The sequence below is a fragment of the Notothenia rossii genome (genome assembly GCF_949606895.1).
Source record: "Notothenia rossii genome assembly, chromosome: 8".
In the NCBI taxonomy this organism is placed as follows: Eukaryota; Metazoa; Chordata; class Actinopteri; order Perciformes; family Nototheniidae; genus Notothenia; species Notothenia rossii.
Window position 1 is genome coordinate 68,890,406 of NC_136906.1, and position 22,441 is coordinate 68,912,846.

At 41.7% G+C, this 22,441-nt stretch overlaps 2 protein-coding genes across 4 annotated transcripts in view; one reads left to right on the forward strand and one right to left on the reverse strand.

Moving 5' to 3' along the window:
• The first annotated feature begins 102 nt into the window (after nucleotides 1-102).
• esr1 (estrogen receptor 1) lies at nucleotides 103-20,141 on the forward strand. Of its 3 annotated transcripts, none has more exons than XM_079643235.1 (11): nucleotides 103-876; nucleotides 6,336-6,416; nucleotides 7,112-7,531; nucleotides 8,708-8,934; nucleotides 9,832-9,948; nucleotides 10,499-10,680; nucleotides 10,796-10,949; nucleotides 14,254-14,392; nucleotides 16,210-16,343; nucleotides 17,216-17,399; nucleotides 18,526-20,141. In XM_079643235.1, the coding sequence occupies exons 3-11, from the start codon at nucleotides 7,242-7,244 to the stop codon at nucleotides 18,779-18,781; spliced, it is 1,683 nt and encodes a 560-aa protein (XP_079499361.1). In that variant the 5' UTR covers nucleotides 103-876; nucleotides 6,336-6,416; nucleotides 7,112-7,241; the 3' UTR covers nucleotides 18,782-20,141. The 3 variants fall into 3 exon arrangements, with proteins under 3 accessions (XP_079499361.1, XP_079499362.1, XP_079499360.1); XM_079643236.1 differs by having other exon boundaries at nucleotides 6,340-6,416; XM_079643234.1 differs by lacking the exons at nucleotides 103-876; nucleotides 6,336-6,416 and having other exon boundaries at nucleotides 7,025-7,531.
• A 44-nt stretch (nucleotides 20,142-20,185) lies between these two features.
• The window catches only part of syne1a (spectrin repeat containing, nuclear envelope 1a), a 130,729-nt gene continuing 128,473 nt past the window's right edge, over nucleotides 20,186-22,441 (reverse strand). The window contains exon 148 of the mRNA XM_079643232.1: nucleotides 20,186-21,563. Coding sequence (XP_079499358.1) covers nucleotides 21,281-21,563 — 283 coding nt within the window. The 3' untranslated portion in view covers nucleotides 20,186-21,280. The remainder of the gene's footprint in view (nucleotides 21,564-22,441) is intronic.

Below are 22,441 nucleotides of genomic sequence, written 5' to 3' on the forward strand. Positions count from 1 at the left end.
GGGAAATAATGATGACTATCAGAATAAACCATCAGATGGCTTTTTGTTATCTAGTTTGTGACTCAAGATGGTTTGTTCATTTCAGCATAGTGCAAAAACAGTTTTTTTTATTTACATCCATACGCAACCAATTATTTTGGAGAAAATCACCTTATGTTGGGGACTAATAGGCGCGTTCACACCGCAGTACTTTTCCCACTTTAGTTCCGATATAGTTCCGAAATGTCGCGTTCACACCAAAAAGAGCCGGAACTCAAATGAGTTCATGAGAACCTTTTTACCCCCGTATACTGCCACCACGTGGCCTGCAAGTAAACCCAAACCAGAAGAAGAAGAAGTGACGTCAGCGGCTTCATTTGCCTAATCCAGGAGTTGGCAACCCGCGGCCCACGGGCCGCATGCGGCACTTTAAACCCTCTGCTCTGGTTCCCTTGAGTTTAGACAAAAATAAGAAGGAAATAAAATAAAAGTATTTGTAGGACTATTTATATTTTGTTGCATGGTTGAAAATGTTTCATATCTTGTATTTTGAGGTGATACTGTGACACATAAATAAAAAACAAAACGGTTTTAATTAGATCAACTAAAATATGCGTCACATCCTGCTACGGTCCCGCGCGAGCGCCTTTTCTTGGAGGCGAATAACCTGACCCCGGCTCGATGAGCGAACTATGGATAAATCAAAGAAAAGTACCGGAGGAACACAGGATTTAATTTTGTGTGGATAGAGTTATATGCTTTCAAAGCAAACGATGCTGGTTTACCGGTATGTTTGATATGTAGAGAGAAGTTGTCAAAGGTGCTGCAGCCTTTACGCATCGAGGAACAACACGGGAGAGGAAGACAGCTGACGATCTTCAGTCATAATTCAATGGGGTATGTAATTTATTTCAGAAAACACTTTTTGTTATATTCCATCGAATGCTCTTAACGTCCCGATAGCAATGAATATATTAAATGCTTTGACAATAAATACATACTAAAATTAATCTCTGGAAGCCGTAGCGCTGTATTAAGCACGACCAATCATTTTAGCCGGTGTCGGTACCAGATGTGTTCGGGGTACCATTATGTATTCGGGGGCCGTCTCTTACCAATGACGTCACGCATTGTACGCATTGTGATTGGCTGTACGGTAATTTACCCACGGGTGCTTGGTGGCAAATCACATCTACAGATCATGACGAAGCGAATTGAATTATTCCTATGCTCCTAGCGTGTGAAAATGTTTGTGAAAAACATGTTAAAAAAACATGAAAACGGAGCAATGGCTGTACGCCATTGGCTGTACGCAACTCAAGAGGACCATCATACACCGTCAAATTCCGAACATTTAAACATAGCCTACACTTCATTCTTTACTTTGTCCGTTATTATATGTAGAAGATGAACTACCTCTCTGAAAGGTCCCAATGTGTTCATTTTGATGGGCTGTCTTCTGAGTGGTTAAACATCACTAATGATTTTCTGACTTCTGACTGCTTTGGATATATAATGACACCACAATAAGGTTTTACTATCACAGTGCACTGAGATTTGTGACAAACTGTAAAGCACTTACGCATCACTGTACACTGTAAACCAAGGCGGTTTTGTCATCACTTACTGTACTGAGGCTCAGTCACTGGTACATTTTCATTTACAAAGCCATGTTGGATAAAGTACCATCTTATATCTGCTCCCTGATCTCTCGGCAAATTGAAAGTACTTATTGCCTGAGATCTCATGCTGTGGTTTTATTAAATGTGCCAAGTGCTAGGACTGTCTTAGGGAAGAAAGCTTTTAGATGTGCAGCTCCACTAACTTGGAACAGTCTGCAAAAAGAATGTAAAATTACCAAGCTGGTACCACTACATGTTTTTAAAGCTCGGTTGGATGCTCCACAGTCAGATGCTGTTGGTACCTGTACATGTGGATAGATATGTAAATTGTAATCCCTGTAATTTGTGCTGTATGATGTCCTTTTGTTGTTCTGTTGTTTATGTTTTTATGTCTTCATGTGGAACCTACTGCTGCAGGTCTCCTTTGAAAAATAGATCATTGATCTGAATGGGATTTTACCTGGATAAATAAAGGTTTTGAATTGAATGTCGAGCATTAACTGCAAGTCACTCAAATGCATAAACTGGAGAATAATTATGTTACAAGTGTTACAGAAAACATATCCAAGTGTAACAAACATCCAGTATTAACCTTACTGTTTTTTGCTAACAGTAACCAACTAATAATTTTCATAAAGTCCATATTTATTCCAAAATCACAATATATATATATATGTAATAAAACATAATGCACAATGGTACACAGTATCCAAAGTCTTTAGGCACTGGTCAGAGGCATTCATGTAAAGCAGATCACCAGAATCCAATACTGGTAAAAACGTTGCAGAGATCAAATGTTTCCTTGTCTGAAAGGAGAAACCTAATTTTAAAACAACATTTTCAGTGTGTGACTTGAAAGATAAGTTCTGATCAATAATAAAACCTAGATATTTGTATGTAGTGACCCTTTCAATGTCAATGTCAGTCCCTTGAACAGTACAAATGTTGGGGAGAAAAGAAGTTAACTTTTTGCCATTTGAGAATATCATGAGTTTGGAGTTGTCTGCATTTAATACTAACTTGAGTTGAAATAAATGGGATGGAATAACATCAAAGGCAGACTGGAGGAAATCAAGACTTTGCTCTGTAGAAGAGGATGAACAATAAATAACAGTATCATCTGCATAAAAATGGAAAGCAGCATTTGAAAAATGATTAGAGATTATTTACATACAGTATATGGTTTTCATTTCATTTCAAACCTTTATTTAGACAGATTAGTCCCTTGAGATCATCGATCTCATTTACAAGGGAGACCTGCATCATTTAGTTCCACATGAAACATAAAAACAACATACAAACAACAGAGGATATCATATTTACATATTCAACATTTACAAATACCCAGAGTGTCAGAAAGCATTTCATTTAGACATGCCTTAAATACATTCAAAGAAATAAAAATGCTCAATTTCAATTTTGCCTGTAGACTGTTCCAAGCAAGTGGAGCTGAGCACATAAAAGCTGTCTTACCTAAGACAGTCCTTACTCTTGGCACATCTAACAAGACTATATCCTGTGATCGCAGACAATAGCTGCTTGCAACTTTCTGCTTTATCAATGAACAGATATAAAATTGGTGAAATTATTGGTCCTAATATGGAACCTTGGCGCACACCCTTTCAAATCAAATCAATCAAATCAATTTTTATTTATATAGCACATTTATAAACGATTTTTGGTCGAGCCAAAGTGCTGTACAAATACCCTACAGTAAAGACATTTTACAGCTAATACAACAGCCGTTTGTTCAGAATATCAGTATGAGAAGAAAACGACACTCTCTGTCCTTAGACCCTCACATTTTACAAGGAAAAACTTCCAGAGCAAACCCACAGTTTAAAGGGAAAAATGGGAGAAACCTCGGGGAGAGCAACAGAGGAGGGATCCCTCTCCCAGGACGGACAGACGTGCAATAGATGCCGTGTGTAAATCGAAGAGATAATACATTTACATAGGTAGACCGAATGTTAGGAAATGCATTTGTCTATAATAAGAGGATGAATCCACGAAGATGTCAACAATCCTGTGGGAGCCTTCAGGGAGGCAGCACGACGAGACCCAGGCAGGACCGCAGAGACAGGTTCAGCTACGACCCGAAGTCCACGACTTAATCCAGAACTCAGGATAGAGGATCCAGGATGCGGGACCACAGCAAGAGGATCAGCCTCGACTCAAGATCCCGGCGTCGATATAGACACAAAAGAAGAAAAATTTGTCTGGGTTAATCGGAACATGAGAATACACAGATACAGACAGACATAAGGAAGAACAAGCACTCCCTTTGGAGGGATTTTTTTTTAAATATTGAAGTTAAATGCATCAATCTGGTGCACTTTGAGAGCAAAATGAAGAGATATATGGATACCTCTCAACATCCATATGAAACAACTGTAAACAGATTTACTTTGTCTTTATGGATTCGATTGTGGACTTGATTGTGATTGCTGCACATTATCCCTTACTTAATAAATACTTTTTTTGATAATCTATTATATAGAAAAGTATATCATATTGATATATAATATATAATTTATTGATAATATATAATATAATCAAATATAGCAATCAAAATGAAATAAGTAGTATTAAGTATTAGGGCTAAGAAAATATTGTACATGTGAAATAGTTGTATGTATTAATTTAAATTGACATGCATCCGCTAAGAAAAATAGTCCGTTGTTACTGTTTGAACTAACGTACCAACGGCACTGAACATATTACATATTACCTACCATATTACGTTATATACTTCTTACCTTCGATTTCTCTTATTCTTCTCCTCATTCGTCTTTGTTTTTCTTCAAGTTTGTATTGTATTTCTTCAAGTTTTGATCTTGTTGGTCGAATGCACTTAAGCTTCAGCTAAATGCAATGTAATGTAATGATCAAAATACCCCTCTATATTCTAGACAGCGTGGGTAAATTACCGTACAGCCAATCACAAAGCGTGACGTCATTGACGTCATTACGTCGTGACGTCACTGGTAAGAGACGGACCCCGGACACATATGGTATCCCGAACACATCTGGTACCGACACCGGCCCGGCTAAAATAACTGGATGGCCTAACTGCCTGTCAGCCTTCAATCTGTGCACAAATGTATCTCGTGGCCTCATTGATGATGCACCTTCGTGTATGTTGGAGGAGGGACTCTGTAAGAAAGTCTGAAGGAAGAGGCATATTTTTTCCGGTTGTGTATTTTCAAATTCGAGCGCACTCAAGCTGGTTTCTCCATTCTTACCTACCCTACCTTTAACTCTTTTTAGGGTGCAGCTATATGTTTTATTTATTTCAAAGTGGGCCCATTTTAATATTTTTTTTCCTTCAAATGTACAGAGGACTCCCCAAGTGCTGTGTTTAATTTATTTTAAGGTAGGCCTGTGTATTATTTTTCTAATTCTCCTTATAGGAGTTCTTTGTTTCTTATTAGAGGTTAACAGTTTTATATAATGTTTTAAATAGCCTAATAAATGCAAAAAAACCTGTAGTTTTTGTCTGACATAACAATAAATACAACTTTATTAGCTATGAAATATGTTTTGCGGCTCCAGACAAAAAAATGTTTTGGAAAAAGGAGCAAAATGGCTCTTTTGGTCAAAAAGGTTGCAGACCCCTGGCCTAATCCTTCCTCAGGGACTTATTCTGGTGTGAACACGATCTGTACTTAGTTCATGAGAACTAAAGAGTTCTCATGAACTAAGTTCTGATTAACCTTTATGGGAAAAGTACTGCGGTGTGAAAGCGCCTATTGTGTCTGTATATATGAGAATCCATTAGTTACATTTTTCATCAGTCAGGGTCGACCTAGGTAATAATGCTACATTCATTTTAGGCACAATTCAGGCTGCTCACATGCGTTGTGAATTTGGTCTATCATAAATATCAAGTCAATTATGGCAAGAAGCAACCCAACTTCTCGGGCCATGTAGGTGAATTAGCTTTTTCCAATCTCACCCTTTTATTTTCCGGTTTTCTAATGCCACAGTGTCTCCATTTTATCCTGGAGGTAATTCTAAGAAATATGTATTAAGGCTACTTGTTTAACACTTGACCTGACATGTTCTGAAAATTGGGCTGTTTATTCAAGAAAGATGTTGTACAGAAGGGGAATTTTTGGTCCCTGTGCCAAATGTTCACGTTGTCCTCCGAGGGAGAGGCTGCTGATCTTATTTATCTTATGCATTTCCTGCATTATTGACTGTCATCTGAAAGTTTCACTCGAAAATTATTATATTGTTTTTCAAGCCCTGTATTATTCAAATGTCTATTAACATTGTATCATTGAATCCTTAAATCTATACTGCACACACTGCTCCTTTGCTTTAATTTGTTTACAGTGTTCTATCTCATCCCTGACTTGTAATCATTGCCTGATAGAGTAATGATTAACTTGTACATATTCTGCTCCTAAGCAATATTGCATCTTCCTTTTTAAATAAAGTGCCACTAGAAAAATAGAAAAAAAGTATTCTGTAAATGTTTTGGGTAGTGTTAATTCAAGTATTTATTTGTGGTCATGTGATTAAAAAAAAAATCATGAATCCACTCATTGGGGAATGATTGTGTAATAATTGGCTGTTGGTATGAGATTTGACCTGCTCTGTTTGCTGTGTTAAAGTGACCTGGCACTAAAACATGCTGTGGTTTGATCATCGATTTAGCAGCCTCTTTAATTTGTTTATCCTCTTTTTTAACCTTCCCACTGATCCCATTGTGTCCAATGATATCAGCTAGATTTCCGAGAGAGGGAGAGAGGGAGAGAGAAGTCCCAGTACTGCACAGCAGAGATGAGGATGATTCCTGTGTGAGAGGTGAGTAGTGCACGGAGGTAGATTTTGGCTTCTTTTAGCCACCTTTTGTTTAAAACCTTTGTCCTACTGTTTCTCATTTCCACAGTGTTTTCTTTTACCGCAGAGTCCCAGGTGTATTCAATAGTCTGGCTACAAATAGATCGGTCATGCTGATAGCTTGCCGAGTATCAGATCAATTAAACTGCTTACTTATTGTTTACAGATGTGTTTTATCCAGCTTCAACCAGCAACAGCTTTACAATGTTAAAATACAGTTAGAAGAGAGCATTTTAGGGCTATTACTCTGTGCCGCTTGCTGTTTATTTACCCCTCCCTGCACACATTAGTGGATAATTACTAGAGCGATATAGGGAAGGGTTCTGTTGACAAAAAGAAACCTGGAAGGAGATTGGGAGGAGTCTTTTTGATTTCCTTTTTTTTTTAGTTTGGTAGGCTGAAGCTCGAGACGAATAGGGCAAAGGGACTGGAAGAATAGCGGACTATTCAAGTTGCTTGTTGGCTTTATTAGAAAGAAAAGAGAGACAGTGAGAGAGAGAGAGAGAGAGAGAGAGAGAGAGAGAGAGAGAGAGAGAGAGAGAGAGAGAGAGAGAGAGAGAGAGAGAGCAGCACCCGTCTCCACTCCCCCTCCCAGCAAAGGGGAGAGCAAGTCTAAATCATGTTGCATATCAGTGCTGTTGTGCTGTGATGTTACTCAGGCAGAGCCCGGCGCAGAGCAGGCACCCGTGTGGACCAGCACTCAGACCCAGGATCAGCCCAGCCTTCCCAGAGCTGGAGACCCTCTCCCCGCAGCGACCCTCGCCTCCACCGCAGGCCCCCTTCAGTGACATGTACCCTGAAGAGAGCCGGGGGTCTGGAGCCACTGTGGACTTCATTGAAGGGACCTACGACTATGCGGCCCCCACTCCTGCCCCGACCCCTCTCTACAGCCACTCCACGGCGGGCTTCTACTCTCCTCCTCTGGACGCCAACGGACAGCCCTCGGATGGCAGCCTTCAGTCCCTGGGGAGTGGGCCAGCTAGTCCTCTAGTGTTCGTGCCCTGCAGCCCCCGACTCAGTCCCTTTATGCACCCCCCCAGCCATCACTATTTGGAAACCACCTCAACTCCTGTGTACAGGTGATGGAATTCAAGTTTTCTTTATAACCATATAGGAGAAAAAAAGGGTAATGTTGTGCACTTGGAAAAAGTTATATTTATAGACTCTGAAGCAACAGGTATGAATCACTGCTGTTGTTGTTTTGTTTTTTTGTATCATTAGGTGAAGTTGGTTTATTTTTGGCGACAACCTCTTAAGTTTTCTTTAGTGGGTTTGTTAAATCCAACCAATTAATGAAAACAAAAAAAGACAAGTGCAAAACATCATTATGTCACATTATCCGGCAGTGGCTCAGTCAGTAGGGGCTTGGACTGCGAGCCGTTGGGTCACCGGTTCAAGTCCCCCGAACAGACCTAAATATGGAGGGTGCACTGCTACTTGGAGAGGTCTCAGTTCACCTCCTGGGCCCTGCCGTGGTGCCCTTGAGCAAGGACTCGGACAACCCCCTTCCCCCCCCCCCCCGCTCTCTTGGCGCTGTACACTAGCTGCCCACTGCTCCTAGTACTAGACTCCTGGTACTAGGATGAGTTAAAAGCAGATTCTAATTTTGTTGATCTTTTTTTTAATTAATTAATTTTCTTATTTTACTGTATTTTATCTACTGACTTGGTTGTCTCCTATTAAGTGGTTGTATGGTATTTTGCCACATAACTAGCTTTAATATCTTTCACTCACATATTATGGCATTGGCATTCTGTTCAGTCCTCACAGTTGTAAACAAAACCAAATTATATAACTGCATTGTTTTTTTTTTTACATTTAGCTTTATACAAAACATTGCCCCTATCTCCATAGAAAGGATCAAGCTTTGTCCTGGTTTCTAATTCCAGAGATTAAGGACTTGGTCTAAGACCTTGAAAACAGAACAATACGTAATAACAACATAAGTGCACATACAGATTGCTTCCTGCCTCAGGTGGAAAATAGAACTAAATCTTTTTTATGCTACAAGCCAGTTCAAGTTGGTATCGTAAAAGTGGAAGGATTGAAAGTAAGTTGTTGCCAGCCAATTATTTTATGATTAAAGACATCTGTTGGAGAATTTTTTGACTAAATGTCCAGGAATATGTAATGGCAAGAAATACATTTGATATTCTATTCAACCTCCATCTGAGTTCATTGTCATTAGCTTTTATTAAATCACTTACAAAGATAAACATTTGAAATCATTCAACGGAGCTGAAATCCTGTGGCAGGTCCAGTCTGCAGTCAGTTTCCAGAGAGGACCTGTGCGGCACCAGCGACGAGTCGTTCAGCGTGGGGGAGTCGGAGTCGGGGGCCGGGGCTGGGGCCGGGGCCGGGGGGTTTGAGATGGTCAAAGAAACACGGTTCTGTGCCGTGTGCAGCGACTATGCTTCTGGGTATCACTACGGGGTGTGGTCCTGTGAGGGCTGCAAGGCCTTCTTCAAGAGGAGCATCCAGGGTAGGTACTCTGTCCGCTTCATACACGTGTGATCTGCACCTGTTGTTCTCAAACTGTTTGTAATATATATAAAAGTAAATGGAACACTGTGCCTAATAAAAAAATAGGTTTTGCTGTCAGCCAACAAATGAATATTTAATGTTGTTAAAACAGAAGTTTGGATTTGAAAGGATAGTGATTTATTATGCTTATTACTGACTAGGCTCATGGTAATAAAGTGAACCGCCTGTAACTTCTACAGAGACATCAATGGTTAAACTGCAGCTTTCGGATGCAGAAAACAGGGGAAATGTCTGTCCTTAATCGAGACATTGTGAAACGGAGAGATTTTCAATCATTTGTTATCATAAGTTTCTTCTTTTTATATCGTTTTTTTATAGACAAGAGTTTCATTTTTTGCAAGAACATTGTTTTGGAAGGATTCAAACAAAAATAAATCACATTTCTTTTAATTTCCTTAAGAATTCAATATTAAAAGATACACTTCCCCCCAAAACTATGACAAAAGAATGTTCAGAGGAGATATCACGCTTAATTCAGCGTAGTGCAGTAAGACAAACAAATGTTCCTCTCTGTTTGCATGTCATGTCTTTCACAGATCATTGTGAACAACCTACATGTACTGTTGCCTATGCAGATAGAAAGAAATGTAATTTGCTTGCCTAGTCATTCTGTGATATAATGCTTCGGCATGTTGTTAAGTCTTTCAAAAGAGTACTGGTCACAAAGAAACCAATAGTCTCCATGGCGATGAACAAGCCTAGGTGCCTTTTAACATTTTCTCTATCTCAGATCCATTTAAAATGGGAATAGAGTGTCCCTGACTAATAAATAACCTAAATCTGAACTCAACAGTGGAGCGGGGAGCTTAAAGTAATATATTTTCTTTCCTTCCAGGTCACAATGACTATATGTGCCCAGCAACCAATCAGTGTACTATCGACAGGAATCGGAGGAAGAGCTGCCAGGCTTGCCGTCTTAGGAAGTGCTACGAAGTGGGCATGATGAAGGGAGGTAGGTAGAAACACCAGCAGACAGCAGAGTTTATATCTTTATTTTCTATTTTAATTTGATGTATGTGCAGTCTGCTCTGTTATTGTAGCTTTACTTTTGGCTTAGTCGGTTGTTTTTAACTAGGTATTTGGTTACATTCTCTGTATGTCTATTTAATGATTAGTTTTTCCGCCGCAATTTAGCTTCTCTGTATATTGTTTTAGTCAGCAAAATAAAATACTTTGATTGCCCTCAAGTTTTGAAAGGATGGCCACAAATATGAGCACGCTGGTGGATGCAGATAAGCTTCAGGCTAACTTTAACATGACCTTGAAGTGATTTCCTCTTAAGGAGTACAACCACTGATTAAAACCCACCCACATTGAGTTTTCATACTTCTTGTATTACACAGGCATCAATCAAATCTGTACTTCTCCACCTAGTAGTAAAATCAGGAGGCTATGTTCGAGCATTTGCAAGAAAACCAGCCCAATGAGTTGTGTGCCTGCATGTGTTTTTTGTATCTGTATGTCCATGTTATTTTGCGTTAATCCCTTGTTTATTGCTCAAGGTGTTCGTAAGGACCGCGGCCGTGTTTTGCGGCGTGACAAAGCGCGGACGGACACCACTGATAGAGTTAAGGCCTCTAAGGACCTGGAGCAGAGGACAGTGCCCCCTGTGGACGGGAGGAGGCGCAGCAGTGCTTTTGGTGGTGGAGTAAGATCAACACTGAATGGCATGCCTCCTGACCAGGTGCTTATTCATGTAGAGACATTTGTTGCTGCCAAGGAGAAGTAATATAAAGCATCGTCTGAATATTATTGGCCAGTGGGTGTTCAGATGTATATTTTCTCTGCTGTTTCCTCAGGTGCTCCTCCTGCTCCAGGGTGCAGAGCCCCCAACACTGTGCTCCCGTCAGAAGCTGAGCAGACCCTACTCCGAGGTCACCGTGATGACGCTGCTCACCAGCATGGCCGATAAGGAGCTGGTCCACATGATTGCCTGGGCCAAGAAGCTTCCAGGTACTGCTCCAGTAAATCCTTTTAACTATATTAAAACAATTACAAAAATAACTTTAATATTGACTATATAATGCAGTGTAGTCTTAAGATCCATTCTTTAAGATATAGTCTTCTTTTAGGATTCAACACGACAGATACTAGCTCACTACTTTACCAGATATTGGAATGTCGCTTAAATGATTCACATTATGGCCTGAATTCTGTTTTGGAGCAAATACCTATGACTTACTGGAACTGAGATTTCTAGGAGTCCGTGACATTCCTGTCTGTAATGTGGTCTGTAGGAAATAGAACAGTTGGTTGCACACTTTTTTGATTGTTCTCCAAAATTCACAAACTATCCTTTCCACATCATGTTTTCATATTCATGAAATTCCTTGATAGAAGTGATGTCTAACCGATTGTGTTTGTGGGTTTTGAGCAAAAACATCTGGTACAACTGCTAATGGTAATGGATACCAAATTGTTCCAAGTTTGTAAAAAGTGAGACTTTCGTATCTTTTTCAGAAACGTTTAACATATTCAGATTTGTGCAAGAATTGCATGTTTCGGCGATTGTGTGGTGAGAACATCTGGAAGGGAACCTGCTCAAACCCCCCTTACTGTCAGTATACCTAGGAAAGACATGCACCCTCTGAATAACTTAACTCTGTATTTTGTGGTTGCCAAGTTTTATATAGCTGTGATTATACTAAAGGTCACAACAAGTCATTTTATGCCATAAGGCCAAGTTGGAAAAATGTGTCTCTTTACAACGAAACGGCTACCTCTAGGGAAAATATGATGCCAAAAACTGCATGGGATTGGTTAACATTTGACATGTCTGTTAAGGAATATATTTGTGGGTATCCATAGAACCCCCTTCCATTCAGAAATCTCTTAAATCAAAAGAGCCCCATGGATAGAGCCATGGCCATTTTCCCCTCGCCATTATTTTTGACTTTGCTGCGTCATTTGGCCTCCTTTCCAACAAGCTAGCATGACGTTGTGTGTATATACCAATCGATTCCTAAAACAGAGCCCACTACAGCCCTTCACAAAATGTTAGCAAGACTATTCCGATTTTAAAAGTGTAGGATTGTAGGAGTAGGCTAAAAGCCCCTCAGTGCAAACTTTATTTTCTCCTTGCTCAGTGACATCATCTGTCTTCAACCAAAAAGGAGAACTTCAAGTTTAATGACATTTCTGCTTTTCGCTAGTAGCTTTGAATGGATTTCTTCAGAGAACAATGTCTCTGTAAGTACTAAGGTGAAAGCAGGTGCACAGCATGTGAGTCAGGCTCTGCTGGAGCACCATGACATTTCCTGACAAATTGGGAAATGTTATCAAAAGCTTGGAATCACTGCCTTTCTTAAACATTCAAATGTACAGAAGTACTTTGAGAAACAGGTTGTTGCTTTTGATGGTTGGAGCAACAGCATGGTGAAGGCAGACCTTTATAGTTGAAGCAAACACACACACACACACACACACCCAAATGCAGAGCAATTACAGCAATGGTTATCACAGTCATCACTTTTGAAAGAATTGTTTGGCCAATCCCAAGGCACCCCATAGAGCCTACACAAACACACACCTGATTTTGAGGTATTACAACTTTGTGCGTCACTAAAAGCCCAACGGTACACAGTTTTAATTGTGAGGGGTCCCAAACAGGGTACGGGGGGGGACAATGGGAGGGAATTGGATGTAATTACATATGAATTGAGAAAGCTGAGTGCCAGTGATAAGGCTACGAAAAGAGCAGCGAGATTGCAGATGGTTTCTTTTAAGTGCTAGAAAAACAAGGGCATGCATGTCTTTTTTTTGAGTGGGCTGAAGGTGCACACAAAAAACATTTAACTCTGGCAGTGTTAGTATTCTAAACCGTACTACAGTCTACGCCCACCGCTCAAAGTAATTAACACGGATAACACCTTTCAGCACCAGATTGAGTTTGTTTGGATCCGGTCTTTGTTCAATATAATTGCTATAAAGTGCTCGGGATTAAGAACATATTGTCCAGATTCTTTGGGGACAATTTTAGGAAGTTGAGTGACTATAAAAAGTGTTACATCTCTCTCACGAGGTAAGATCTTGATGGCAGCAAGTAAAGAGGGAATAACAAGATACAGGCTTCTGAAAAACTGTCCCAGTCCGCCCTCCTTGTCAATATTGTAAAACAGATCTTGTAAATAATATATTTAATTTTGATAGCGCTTTTCCCAGTACTCAATGACGCTTGTAGAACAGATAACCCACTCCACACGGCTCCCAAATGAAATACAGTCAGAAATATGGTGTGCTTATTTAACCAGAGACAGATCTTTTATCATAGTTCTATGGACCATGGGGGCGTGTGGCGTAGTGGGTTGTCTGTAGTTGTTCGGATCAGGGGGTCACAGGTTCAAACCCCACTGCAGTCAGCATGTCGTTATGTCCCTGGGCAAGACACTTCACCCCAAATTGCTTTGGATAAAAGCTTCTAACAAGTGACATGTAACTAACCACTTACAACATTTGTGGTAACACTTTATAATATCAATCAACAATGAATTGATTGATTCATCTTTGGTTGAAAGTTGTTTTACTCTTTAACAAACAGCTCATAAAGTTTAGTAATTATATATAATACGATACATTATATATTATAAGATTTCAAAACAATAAACTTAGTGTTACAAATATCTGCTTTAGAACTACTAACCTTTACTTAGCTTTGGTTATCATGAACAAACACTTAATGTTGCATATTAAGTGTTATAATGTATGCAAAAAATAAACTGTTAAAAAAACATAAATGATAGTTGTTTTTATCATTTTAATTGTTTGTTGATTTCCACTTAATTAACTCTTGATAAACCATTTGTTGATAATGTGCATTGCAGTGGCCACAATCTGATCAGCTCATTTTCAGACAGGTTTTTATAGAAATGGATCAGGACTAAAAGTGAGTGAATCTTTTTTCCTGAAACTTTCAGAATCTCTTTACACAGAGGGGACACATGTCGATGTGTAAGAGACATGAAGAAGTGGATTTTGCATAATAGGCAACCTTTAAATCTACTCTGGCTGGGGATCACTTTGGTGCTTTCAAACAGGTGTGTGTGTGTGTGTGTGTGTGTGTGTGTGTGTGTGTGTGTGTGTGTGTGTGTGTGTGTGTGTGTGTGTGTGTGTGTGTGTGTGTGTGTGTGTGTGTGTGTGTGTGTGTGTGTGTGTGTGTGTGTGTGTGTGTGTGTGTGTGTGTGTGTGTGTGTGTGTGTGTGTGTGTGTGTGTGTGTGTGTGTGTGTGTGTGTGTGTGTGTGTGTGTGTGTGTGTGTGAAGGCTTCCTGCAGCTGGGGCTCCATGACCAGGTGCAGCTGCTGGAGAGCTCCTGGCTGGAGGTTCTGATGATCGGGCTCGTCTGGAGGTCCATCCACTGCCCCGGGAAGCTCATCTTTGCTCAGGACCTCATACTGGACAGGTATCAGGAACACTCTCACCTCTTCTCTGCTGCTCGTCTCTTTACGTTTCATCTGGCTGCACTTTTCCTCCCTATTTCTCTGCCTCACTCTCACACAGATCTCAGCCTTGTAGATTCTCCATCTCACACCTTGGCAGCCATTGTGCCCACCCAACACGCCCGCTATAGAGTGAACTACTAATGACATGCTCCCCACAGAGAGGAGAGCAGCCTCTCTCTCAAATGAAATACTCATCATTACATCAGAGGAAAACAAGAAAGAGATGTAATCAAAGACTCAATGCAGGAAATGATGGAAGAGGATGAATGGAGAGAGAGATGACTAGTAAGGAGGCAGAGGAGAAAAAGCCAAATGACGAACAGACAATAGAGAACAAATAGAGATGTAGTGAGGCATGAGACATGGATTCCTGCTTTGCTGGCACTGTCTGTTCCCTACATGTCCCCCGTGTTCAAAGTAAGCAAGCCAGACAAGACAGAGAGGGGCGAGACAGACAGAGAGGGGCGAGACAGACAGAGAGACAGACAGAGAGGGGCGAGACAGACAGAGAGGGGCGAGGGGCGAGACAGACAGAGAGGGGCGAGACAGACAGAGAGGGGCGAGACAGACAGAGAGGGGCGAGGGAGACAGAGAGGGGCGAGGGAGACAGAGAGGGGCGAGGGAGACACAGAGGGGCGAGGGAGACAGAGGGGCGAGGGAGACAGAGAGGGACGAGGGGCGAGACAGACAGAGAGGGGCGAGACAGACAGAGAGGGGTGAGGGAGAGGGGCGAGGGAGACAGAGAGGGGTGAGACAGAGAGGGGTGAGACAGACAGAGAGGGGTGAGACAGACAGAGAGGGGCGAGGGAGACAGAGAGGGGCGAGACAGACAGCACTTTTAAGACACTTGTGAAGATAGAGAGGGGCGAGACAGACAGAGAGGGGTGAGACAGACAGAGAGGGGCGAGACAGACAGCACTTTTAAGACACTTGTGAAGATAGAGAGGGGCGAGACATACAGAGAGGGGTGAGACAGACAGAGAGGGGCGAGGGAGACAGAGAGGGGTGAGACAGACAGCACTTTTAAGACACTTGTGAAGATAGAGAGGGGCGAGACAGACAGAGAGGGGTGAGACAGACAGAGAGGGGCGAGGGAGACATAGAGGGGTGAGACAGACAGAGAGGGGCGAGACAGACAGCACTTTTAAGACACTTGTGAAGATAGAGAGGGGCGAGACATACAGAGAGGGGTGAGACAGACAGAGAGGGGCGAGGGAGACAGAGAGGGGTGAGACAGACAGCACTTTTAAGACACTTGTGAAGATAGAGAGGGGCGAGACAGACAGAGAGGGGTGAGACAGACAGAGAGGGGCGAGGGAGACAGAGAGGGGCGAGGGAGACAGAGAGGGGCGAGGGAGACCAGCAGACAGACACAGCTTTTAGTCTCTGAAGGTCCCATTTGATCCAAAAGTGTTTACAGAGTCTTGTCTCTGAAACCTGGTCCCTGTGTGAGTGTCCTCACCAAATGAATGGCTGTGCGTCAGAGTGGATGATTTCCCTCCGCTCTGTGCTGTCCAAGTTTATCTTGCACTCTGACCACTGGATATTATCCATCTTTCTGTCACTTTTCCACTGTCCACACAACTGGAGTGTTGCAATGATTTGGGCCATCACTGGAGTATCATTGGATATAGCTTAATGGTGGCAGATGAAGTCAGGTTTTCTTCTGTCACTTCTCAGAACTAAGCTCAGTTTGTATGATTTTTAAATACAGAAGAAAAGGGACATTCTAAACTCCAAATAAAACTCTCTCATTTAGCGTCATTCTTCTCCCCAGGAACGAAGGAAACTGTGTTGAAGGCATGGCGGAGATCTTCGACATGCTGCTGGCGACGGCTTCACGCTTCCGCTTGCTCAAACTCAAACCCGAGGAGTTTGTCTGTCTCAAAGCCATCATCTTGCTCAACTCTGGTGAGGCAACAGGAGCGTGTGTGTGTTTTAGTTTTAGTGGCCTCTTTCTAAAACATTTGGAAAGGAATTGAATGTCAGCTAATGCCTGGAAACACTGACAGTAGGGATGGAACGATATAGATTTTAATGGGAAGAAACACTACAAATGAGTTGTTTTGGGAGAATTTCCAACATTCGGATCATTTTAAATATCTTCACAAGTGTCTTAAAAGTGCTGTCTAGAGCTCTATCATGCTAGATGAGTAAAAAACACTGACACAATGTTGGTTATATTGCTTCATGATGCCTCCTATCTGTGATGCAATACACACATTTGTTTCTCAACATACTGGAAACGATTTCTCTTTCAGTGCCAATTCTAGGCTTTGGAGCATATTTTGAAGATTATCAAGGTAGTTTTGTGGTTTTTAAGCATTTGATCCTGGATGAGATGATTTGTTTATATATTTCCATTCCCCTCTGACAGAAGACAGCAGAGTCAATTCTCTAATTAAAATATACTCATAAGCTTTAATCTTTCCTCCCACAGTTTTGTAACAGGTTTCCATTTGTGTTCCTGACAGTAAATATTGAACACCCACCAGGTGAAGCTCTGAGCGCTACTCAGACGCATTAGGCAGCACCCTGTACCCTCAACATGCCCGATAACTGTTCCCATGACAACATGATGCAGCACAGAGGGCTCTGTTTGTCCCAGAGATAGAGATGTTTTACAAGAGAAACGGAGCAGACTGAAATACCAACAGGATGACCTGGCCCAGCTGCCTGAGCCGGACCAGCGTCTGATTGCTGAGTGGGCGGAATGCTTCTGCAGTGAGCGCATGTGTGCAACTTGACAAACTGCAGTTATCTTATGTTCTTCTCTCCGTCAGGGGCCTTCTCTTTCTGCACCGGCTCCATGGAGGCCCTCCACGACACGGCGGCGGTGCAGATCATGCTCGACACCATCACAGACGCTCTCATACATCACATCAGCCAATCAGGAGGCTCGGTGCAACAGCAGTCCAGACGACAGGCCCAGCTGCTCCTCCTGCTCTCACACATCAGGCACATGAGGTGGGATTCAATAAGAAAAGTGGGCTTTTTTTTACCGTTTAAAAAATCTCTAGTTTTCGACATGTTCTGTTGAGAATCAGGATTCAGATATCCACAACGTTTCTTTGAGGTGATAGGAAAACTTATGTAAAGACTTCATAGTTTAGTAAGTTGAAAAAAAGGCATAGTATATATGTCCTTTTGAAAAGGCATAGTATAGTATTTCGTCAAAAGTATAAAAAAATGTCATAGAAAAGTAGTAGTCATATAGTCATAAAAACTAACAAATTGCTGATTTGTAGACAGGAAGAAATACACCAGCCTCATTACATGCATTTGCTTTGCAAGATAATTCTCAGTCATAAGAGAGTCATAAATTAAACCCAAAACCTTAAATGATTTATCAAAAAGCAACTTAATTTAAAGGTGGGGTAGGTCATTTTGGAGAAACCAGCTCGAGTGCGCTAGAATTTGAAAATACACAGCCGGAAGAAATCTGCCACTTCCTTACAGAGCCCCTCCTCCAACACACACAAACGCACACATGACCAATGAGGGCACGAGATAAGTTTGTGCACAGATGGAAGGCTGACAGGCAGGTAGGCCATCCAGTTACTTTAGCCGGGCCGGCTAAAGTGATTGGTCGTGTTTTTTACAACTTCCACAGATTACATTTTTTAATGGATTTTTTGTCAAAGCACTTCAGATATTCATTGCTATCAGGATGTTAAGAGCATTCCATGGAATATAACACAAAGTGTATCTCGAGCCGGTTTCTCACCATCTTTTAAGGGAAAAAATCTCAACAACAGACCTAGGTTTTCCAGGAGGTATTACCACATACGGTTAGTAGTGTGGCTGTGGCGCAGTGGACTAGTGCGTTGGTGTTCGGATCAGGGGAGCACAGGTTCAAACCCCACTGCAGTCAGCATGTCGTTGTGTCCCTGGGCAAGACACTTCACCCCAAATTGCTCCTGTGGGGGTTGTCCACAGTATTGAGTATGTAAGTCGCTTTGGAGAAAAGAGTCAACAACAAGTAACATGTAATGTAATGTAAAATGGAACAGAGCTTCCCAGATTGTTGGACTGATTCTCTTATTCCTCATCTCCCCATATTCCCCCCCCCCCCCGCCCCCCCCGCCGGCAGCAACAAAGGGATGGAGCACCTCTACAGCATGAAGTGCAAGAACAAGGTGCCGCTATACGACCTGCTGCTGGAGATGCTGGACGCTCACCGCCTGCACCGCCCCGACAGACCAGGCCAGCCCTGGACCCCGACTGACGGAGAGCCCCTCCCCAGTGGCAGTGGAGGAGGACCACGAATCTGCAATGAGAGCGCCAGCAGAGCCCCGACAGTCCTGCAGTACGGGGGCTCCCGCTCGGACTGCACCCCCATCCTATGAGAGAGAGAGAGAGGGGGAGAGAGAGAGAGCACCGCCTGAAGGTCTGAGGTCATTCTGATGGGTGATGACTGTGTGAGAGCCGTTGTGGATCGGGAACAAAAAAAGGGTTCATTAAGGGTTTATTATTTTCACGAGATAATTATTTATAAATGAAAACTCTCCTTTGCGCTGCTCCAATTCACCAACATATGAGCTCAATGCAGCATCTGTGATTTAGTCTAACAGCTTTACAGTGCAGCTTATTGGCACTCTGTTAGCTTTAAAATGACGGGCAGCTAATTTTATTTTTCATTTGACCAAAGTGCACTTCCTCTGGGGATTAAGGGGCTATTATTTTTACTTTTAAATATTAAGATGATGACACACTAACTAAACTATGATAGGAGGGTGAATGTGTAATTTATTGTGTTTTTTAAATTCAAATATTTTGAGGACTAAGCATCAGGTATTGTGATTTCACACAAAATGTTACACTTTGATATATTTGGGAAAAATACATTCAATGAGTTGCCAGTGGTTAGGAATAACAACAAATGCATGATAAAATAGTTATACAAATTTGAAGGAAGCCAAATTCATTGCTGGGAAACGCCCTTACCAAGCTTTTAATGTGAAGACGTAATGTTTGTTCTGTGTGCTTGGTGTGCTTAGTGTGTGTGTGTGGGGGCAGAGAGACTGAGCTGATATGATGCATTTTGTCTTGGTGCAGTTGTTCTATATTTTCATACACTTAAGCTACCACTGATTATTGCTCATCAGCTATTCATTGATTACATGTTGCATTTGGCTGGATTTACACACCTTCAAAAAAAAAGAAATGTTCACGTTTTTATCAACTGCTTTACACTGCTTGCGTCATTATAACATTTTTAAAAAGTGTGCAAAATGTGCCCAAATGTACTTATTCAAATAGGTTTTTCTGTTCCTCCAACAATTTGAATTGTCTATGAACATTATGCAACACATCCATAGGCTTATTTTGTGGCTAGGGGTGCATCCTAAACTGAAAATATGCTGCTCAAATGGCGAATAAGCATCCAATCGTCTACTCTGAAATTAGTTAGTTAGTTCAGCATTTTTGCTTAAGAAATATATTGTCTAAAAATGTGTGGATTCATTTCCTGTTGATCGCCTAATCTATTTGTTTTGTTCTAGCTGTTAAAAATCATGTTACCAGGATCTAATACATAGTTAGCGTTACAGTGTAGTTGTGTTTTTAAATCTTGAAGATGAAAAGCCTCTATACAGTATTACAAAAGATGGACTTGGCCACTTTAGCTGTGAAGTGTAAATCCAGTCAAACTTGAACTGTCTGTCATTTGTTTACTTTGCACAAAAATAAAAGCTTTAAATGGGAAAATATTGTTTGTCATTGTTGGAATCTCAAAGTAAAGAACACAGCAGTAAATATTTTATGTTTTATTATTTGCAAAGAGTATTCTTCATGAAGTCAGCATTAGCAAACTGTACATACATAAATAACCATTTTAATATTTGATCAGTTTTTACAGATTCTGTTTTACCAACGCAGTGATTCCAATGTCTCGTCATCACCGCAGAACAATTATCGCAGTTATTACAAAGCTCACTGTTTCCTGTCGCAGCCGTCTACTAAAACTACCAGTGATTGTTTGGCTTTCTTAAAAGCAGGGACTTTGAAGTGCATGCTCAAACAGAAAGATACAAAAATAACTGCCTTTATGAAGGCATTTTAACAAAAATATACAAATCAGTTGAGAGCTCATAACTCGTTTAAAATATTTGCCCTCCTTGATTAAATACTGAAATTAAAAACAGGAATTCAAGCGTTGGCTTTTGGGGAAAGAAGTCGGCCATCTTGGCTGGACGGCTTCAGTGCAGTACCTTCGACAGTGCTATAGGTTCAGATGTTTTGCTGTAACGTCGACTTCTTTTCCAAATTCAAGCAGAAACTTCGGATCATCCTTCAGAAAGCACTCCTGTTTCCGTCGTTGCATTGTCTTCAAATGTGTCTTTTGAGACAAACTTCAGAGGCTGTGAGTGATTGCTACTCAAGCTGCAGGTCCACTGTACAATTTAAAAGGTACAATACCCCACTCTCAGGGTGGTGCTTCATCAAAACTTACAATCTAATAATTGATTGAACGCTAAATAAATAGTAGCAGCTCTGGATATCATGGACAAAAAGCACGGTGGACTTTGGCTCCCAACATACATACAGTATATAAATAGTGCTTTGTTTTCATTGATCTCTCACGTTTGTTCAGAAAACTTTATAAAATAATGTACACATTAAAGTTAAAAGTGTTATTTGGAGATGGGGTCTCCAGATGAAGCTCCATGTATTCTGCAGGGGGTTTAAAGGGTTGAGGTGAGTGTGCAATGTTAGATAGGGGAGTCTTCATATCACCTCTGAGTCACTTCATGATGCAAAGAAGAGTTTGTTGCTGTAGGGCACGGGGAGAAGAGGAGACATTCAGGAGTCCTTGGCAAAGCAGCAGGTAGATGATAGGCTGCTTCTCATATGGGCGGAGGTCCGTTGGTGTAGCGCAGCATTGGATGGAAGGAGCGGGCGAAGTTGTTGGCATGGTGACAGCTGTAGTCCTCCTGCGTCATGGGCACCAGGCAGGCCAGGCCGATGATGAAGAGGAGGAGCAGCTGGACGGGAAGCGCAGCCCTGAGGACCCGCAGCAGGAAGGACTGGCCTTTAGAGGAGGAGGAGGAAGAGGAGGAGGAGGAGACGCCATCCTGGAGGTCAGAACGGGAGGAAACGCAGCCAGCGGCGCCGGGGGATTTGCTTCGGCTGCAGGGAGACACAGAGTTGAGTTAAACACAGCCGAGAACATACCTGAGTCCACTAGTGTTTGCAAATCATGGTTCGTAAAAAAAACACTTGATAGCTTTTTTTATTTAGTTAAAATTCAAGGTTTGTGTGCTCGCATTAATTCTGAAGAACACTCCAACCTCATGTGCTTGAATCTGAAGCGCACGATGATCAAACTAAGACTTTTTCAGTCAATCTTTTTTGATTTGTTTTACAAATTCCAGTCAATCTATCGACTAAAAGTTAACCGAGAAAATATTGTAATAATGACTTGTTAGGGAAAATCATTTGTATTCACAATAATAGCAGTTCTGACTTTCAAGTGGGTTTAAAGAAACATGTTTGCAAAAACTATTTAACCCATGTCTGACCAAAAAATAAGGACTGAAGAAACACTCGACAGGAAGGAAAATGCAGAAAATAGATCCAACCGTTAGAGAGATTGACAGTCACACAGTTGAACAGAGAGATACACACACACACACACACACACACACACACACACACACACACACACACACACACACACACACACACACACACACACAACACACACACACACACAACACAGGCACAGACACACTTTAAAAAACAGCCATCACTCGCAGATATGCTGTGTCTCACTGGAGGAAACACTCTGGATTTAGAGCAGAGTGTGTGAGAGTTCAATGCCACGTCTCGTCCAAACAGACGCAGGAGAAATGCCAAATGCCTCTCTGGAGATTTCCACGTTTCGAGCCAAGACTCGAGGGGAGGAACATCATGTTCTCAGTGCGGCTCATCCTCCAGGAGGCTGCAGGAGGTCAGACACGCCGACACTCCTCCAGCCTCGCACTCTGCCAACTCCATTTAGTCTG

Coding starts and splice junctions, on each gene's coding strand:
- esr1 (XM_079643234.1), top strand. CDS start 7,101: ATGTTACTCAGGCAGAGCCCGGCGCAGAGCAGGCACCCGTGTGGACCA. Junction 8,935..9,831: donor CTTCAAGAGGAGCATCCAGG/GTAGGTACTCTG, acceptor CTTTCCTTCCAG/GTCACAATGACTATATGTGC. Junction 14,393..16,209: donor CAGGACCTCATACTGGACAG/GTATCAGGAACA, acceptor TCTTCTCCCCAG/GAACGAAGGAAACTGTGTTG.